The 6269-nt window shown below is 30.6% G+C and overlaps 1 protein-coding gene across 1 annotated transcript; it reads right to left on the bottom strand.

Moving 5' to 3' along the window:
• On the bottom strand, positions 1-930 carry LOC121225552 (cysteine-rich and transmembrane domain-containing protein WIH2). Its single transcript, XM_041109898.1, has 2 exons — positions 733-930; positions 1-605 (listed from the first exon to the last, which is right to left on the bottom strand). The coding sequence occupies exons 1-2, from the start codon at positions 782-784 to the stop codon at positions 427-429; spliced, it is 231 nt and encodes a 76-aa protein (XP_040965832.1). The 5' UTR covers positions 785-930; the 3' UTR covers positions 1-426.
• Positions 931-6269: the final 5339 nt, after the last annotated feature.

Raw genomic sequence — 6269 nt, forward strand, 5'->3', positions numbered from 1 at the left:
TATTATGAATCAATTCGTGTTTTCCTTTTTAAAATTATTTTTTTCAAGACGACAACACCCTTTTCTAGAACACTGAGGAAGTTGTTTGCAGAAAATCTGAAATAACCGAAATAACCCCTAACCGTCGAGAAAAGAAATAAAAGAACTAGGCACGGGGGTGTTTTCGGGACGTTGACCACTTAAGTGCCAGTCTTATCACGTTAAAAAAATCCTATCCCCTTTTTATCGGTAATCGTGATGGGCTGTTGTGATTCTCTTCTTTATCCCGAAAAGCTCGCGCTCAGTTGAATTTTGCAGAATTCAGAATTATCCTTAGATGAGTAGATCTGACCATATACGGTAGATATACTCGTGCAACGACATCACTTTCAGAAACTACATCTTAAACAACTATACGTATATGGATAGAATGGAGAAAGAGAGAACTTACCAGCCTTCTACGAAACCCGAACTCTGCTTTTGCTGAGGAGGAGGAGGCTGAGCATATTGAGGAGGATATCCCTGCGGAGGGTATCCCTGTTGAGGATAACCTTGAGGATATCCTTGTGGGGGATACCCTGGTGGTGGATAAGCATCCTTTGGAGGATAACCTTCCGGTGGATAACCTGTATAGTTCTCAATCACAAAAAAAGAAAAAGGTTCTCGATCAGATCCATCAGATAACCAGATCCAATCAATCAATCATAATAAAGCAAAACAATAAATATGTAAAAAAGAAAGTGAAAACTAGACCTTGAGGAGGAGGAACGCCAACGGGAGGCTGTTGCTGATTGTAATAACTCATCGTTAGCTGATAGTTATTGGTATTTTCTTCTTCTTCTCTTTTGAGGGAATTTTACAGAAGGGCGAAGAGTTGGTGCAGTGAAGGGGAAGGGCATTGGCTATTGTTTTTATATAGTGGATTTTGAAAAGGCTATCTCTACTTTTTCATAGTACTTTTTAAGATTTGTACGCGTGTCCTCTCGACTGAAACTTAACGGCTAAGGTTAAGGTTGCATCTGCGCTCGAGCCGTCTTGCTGGTCAATTTTAAAACTCAGTTTCATCTTTTAAAATTAAAGTTTTTATCTTTTTTTCCTCAAAAAAAAAGTCTATTATTATTTTATATATATAATATTTATATTTAATGTACTAACCCAATATAACTTCTTAATGAATTACAAGATGATATTCCTTATTTTTAATTATTTAAAAAAAATATATCCAATAATTTATTGATGATAAATCTTAATATGATTGTGTATAATGTTATAAATTGTCAACCTATCAAATACAAATTCATTTAAAAATATATTAAATTAAAATTTAGATAAAAGGTTTTAAATTAATATATAAATAAAATATTGAATTCTTTTTAACCTATCGATTGGTAGGACAATTAAAGTTGTGTTAGTGGGATTAAGCAAAATAATGAATCATATAAAGAGAAAGGGGTAGATCACTAGACAGATTGGCCTGAAAAATAACAAAGGCGAGAATATACAGCTGCAGAGACAGCAAATAGAAGAGAAGGAATCATTTTAAAATGGAGAATGGAGAAAGGATTGTATGAAACTCATTTAATGTTATCTTTATTCATTTCAAATAGGAAAATGACAAATAAGATTTTTAGCATCTTTAGTTGAATTTAAATTTTTTTCAGGAGAAAAAAAGCTGAAAATCAGGAGAAAAAAATCTGATTTGTTATTCTCCTATTGAAAAGGGATAGAGATGACATGAAATCATAATTTCGTGAGAGTGATATTTAAACAATTTTAATAACAAATCAGTTGGATTGAGTAATCAAACATAGAATTTATTTGGGTTAATGATCAAATCCAGTACTAATTAATTATTTAGTTGGTGAGTTACTTGCATGATAATTTATTTTGGTTGGAACTAGTGTTGCATGAATACAGTTGGATGGTCCATGCCAAGGATAAGTTTTTGTGAAACAGGGATTTTTATTTTTATTTTTATTGGTACAAGGAGTTTTACATCAATTAGGTTAGAAAATCTATTATTATAATAATATTTTATTAGATTTATATGAAATGTTTAAATAAAAATATTTAGGGATGAAACTTGAAAATGATAAAGGATTTATATACAAGTACTTTAGCACTTATATATTTTTTAATATAACATTATTTCTTTCACTTTTTATCATAGGTATGACATAATCTAGCATTAATTGAGCTATGAATTACGTTGTTGCTAGTAAAGTTATGCCATATACAAGTCATGTATCCAACATACCAGCTATGGGCTCGATCATCTTTAGAGCATGTAATACATAATTTATGCTCGGCCCACATAAACAAAAACAACAAAATAAATAGAATAAATGTCCCAAAAAATAGTCCATTTACAAACTGATAACCCAAATCAATTAACCTAGCCCACTAAGACCCACTAACCTAACCCTAGCCCAATTACGAAGACCCAATACCAACCCAATGGCCCAAATCTCTACCCAAACCCAAATCTAACCTAAACAGACCCTAAACCCAATTTTCTAAACCCAAATTACCAGCCCGATAGCCCAAAACAAAAAATCAACAGCAAGGAACCCTAGAAGATCTAGGCGTCGTAGCCAAGCCTTCCGCGACCAGCCTCCGTACACCCTGCGCCACGTCACCCTAGCCCCGTCCATTGCTCCGTACACCTGCAAAGGACAAACAAACGAGCAACGCAACAGAGGCAGCAAAAAAAGAAATAGAAAAACAGAAATAGCAGAGAAAGGGATTTTTTTTACTTTTATTCGGCTATATATGAAGCCAAAAACAATGTAAAAGGGGGAATATTGTATTAAAAAAAACGATTGAAAAGAAAAGGAATAGAAAAACAGTCTTTAAAGGTGATTTTCAAAGTTTTTTTTTCTCTTTTTCGTTCTGTTCTTGCTCTTCTTTCAGATACACACGAAACAAAAAAGGAAAAGAGAGGAATCTTACCTGTGAACACGCTGTCGGAACTGCTGCTTGCTCCGTTCCAAATCGGAGCTAATAGTAGCGAGATTTCGGGCCTGTGAGCACGCTGGGAGCAGAAGGAGAGGTCTCTTGTTTCTTAAGTTCTTTTTAGGGTTCTTAAGAGGCCTTTAATAGTGTTCAAAACGACATCGTTTGGGGCTAGATTCAGTGGCTCCAAAACGGTGTCGTATTAACATTTGACCCGATGACCTGACCCAAGCACGGCCAGATCCGCTCGTTTTGGTCTATGAGGGAGTATTTTGCCATTGGTCCTCCTGATTAGTTTCATTGTTTTAATTTGGTTCTTTTATTTTTCGAATTTGCTCCGTTTGTTTTCAATTTTATTGTTTTAATCCCTTTAAAACGCAGTGTTTGAAAGTTTTGGATAATTTCCTGATTAGCCCTCCAGGTTACGCACATCTTGCAAGATTGTCCTCTATTTTAATTTATTTTTTTGTTTTTTTTTAATTCTGTTTTAGATTATAATTTAATCCTTTGTATTTTTTTACTAAGTAAATTTAACTTTAGTTTTTTAAATATAATTATTGTTATTATTAATTTTTCGTTATTACTGTTATTTTATTATATATTACTATTATTTTTAGTATTATAGATTGCTATCATATTTATTTATATTTTCATTTATTCTTCAAATATATATATATTATGTCACTACATATTATTTTAAAATTATTTTTATATAGTTTTATTCCAAATTGTTTTATATAATAATTATTTTAAAATCATCCTATATTATTTACCTTAAATCAATTTATATTAGCTATTTAAAGCTCATTTTCATATAATATTTATTTTTTACCTATTTACATCATTTTCCATATCTTGTTTTAGACTCTAGTTCATTTTTTATCGCAACTATATGTATATATTATTATACTATTATTTATATTAAATTCTCCGTTTTATATATGCTATTTATCTAAATAAATATATATTATTTTATATCATTTATTCTTAATTTTTGATTATTTCAAATTTTCTTACTTATTATTTGTTTTAAATATTTTATATTGTTAATATATCAATAATTTTCAATTTCTTTTCTTTCATGCCATCTTTTAGTTATTTCAAAACTTATACATGGGATTTGTGTTTGTGTCAATTCTCTTGCTTTTTAGGTTTTACTAGTTTTTAAATATGTGTTGACACCATTTTTTTGGATAAAAACGGGGTCGACTTGGGTTTTGAAAAAAATGAAACAGGAGTCGCCAAGTTGTTGACACCATTTTTTTGGATAAAAACGGGGTCGACTTGGGTTTTGAAAAAAATGAAACAAGAGTCGCCACCAATCCTTTTTATAAGGTGTGATTGGATCACCTCGAAAAGCGGTCGTTTTTAATAAACGGTTTGATTTTATTAAAACAACAAGTTTGGTCCGCGAAATTCAGAAAACGGGTTCGGGAGTCGGTTACGCACGAGGAAGGATTAGCACCCTCGATACGCCCAAAATTGGTACCTTAGTTGATTACTTAATGTCTTAATGTCGAAAATTGAAAACTTAGAAGAATTAAAAAATACGATCCTTGTATTAAAACGTTGAAAATTTTCAGGAAAATGGGCATATTTCACATTATTCGAGAAAGAGAATCATATCCAGTAAGTTAGGACACAATGTCTCGAATTCCCGATACGCGAATGAAAAATAAAAAAAATTAGCCATCTCGGATTTTAAAAACGAGATCACGACCAGTAAGTTAGGACGCGATTTTTTTTATCCCGAGATCATTTAAAATTTGAGTTTAAAAGGATTCGTGCATTTAGATTTATCGTGAAAATTGAAACCCAGTAAGTTAGGTACGATCCTCTCGAATCTAAACACAAAATGCCATTTATTTAAAACAAGTTTTGACATATTGATTAAAACGAAACACGAAGTCGTAATAAGAGAATGTGAAAACAAATTACATTGTTGATATGCATGGCAAAACCATAATAAATACAAAAATATATAAAAAATAATGCAAGCAATAGCAATCAAAATAAAATAAATAAAAGAACAAACCAACAATTCACAAAATAACAAATGTATAAGCAAATAAAAATAAAATATTCTCTTAAAATAATCATGAGAATGAAATAAATAAATAATGAATACAATCAAAATTTAAAGGGACATATGTATTTATATGTATAGACAAAAAAAATATATGTGTGTATTCATAAATTACAATATATATATGTAAAGTATACTTTAAAATAAAAAAAATATGCATATAGATAAAAATATGTACACATATATATAGGTGTATAAAATTATGGAATATGAAGATAATGAAATACATATATAAAGTAGGCGCATGAAAATATGTATGTACCAATTAAAGTTTAAAAATAATGCAAATATACCTACGTATACAAATAAATACGTTAATTTATATATATATGTTTAAAATATATTGAAAATATGTATATATATATATTTATGTAAAATAAGATATACAAAAAATATATATGTACGTACATATAAAAATATATATATACTTATGAAATAAAAAGGATATGTATGTATATAAATTAATAGCAACATGTGTGTATATACGGATTTATAAAAAGGGGTATATTTTAAACTATAAAGATTATGTATAAATATGTATATATTTAGGAAAATGAAAATATATAAATGTATAGATATATACATAAGTTGAAAAATATATAAACTATATAAGTATATATGTTATAAAAACAATGTATGTATATCACAAAAATATATGCATGTATATGTATATGTGCCGAAAATCTAAATAAAATAAACATAAACAAATAAGTAATAATAATAATAATAATAATAAAATAAACAAAATAATAAAGTGGCTAAAAAAGGGGCTAAATCGAAATAAAAAAGAAAATACTGGGCGAATTTGGAATGACAAAGGACGAAAAGGACCAAAATGTGACTCGCGCGAAAGGATGGAGGGTCAAAACGGAAAATATTCCCACGTGGTCCAAACGACGTCGTTCTAACAAAGCCTGAGCAGACGGTCGATGGACCAAATCGTAAGAAAGATGGAAATTTAGGGCAAAATTAAAACAAATAATAAAAGGGAATAGGACCCAATTGTACGGCCTCAAAAAGCGGAAGGACTGAGGGTGCAAATAACCCCTCTGGTCCAAAAACACGCGGATCCCAGGCGGTACGGGTCGGGTCTCGGGTCAGGAGCCCAAAACGACGCCGTTTTGGGGCTGTCCTGACCCTATCAAAACGGTGCCGTTTTGCATTTACTATAAATATTAAAAAAACTTAAAACCCATCAGTTTTAACCATTTTAAAACAGAGAGAGAGCCTTCTCCTCTCACTTTCTCGG

Source organism: Gossypium hirsutum, chromosome D13 (genome assembly GCF_007990345.1).
Source record: "Gossypium hirsutum isolate 1008001.06 chromosome D13, Gossypium_hirsutum_v2.1, whole genome shotgun sequence".
Taxonomy (NCBI): Eukaryota; Viridiplantae; Streptophyta; class Magnoliopsida; order Malvales; family Malvaceae; genus Gossypium; species Gossypium hirsutum.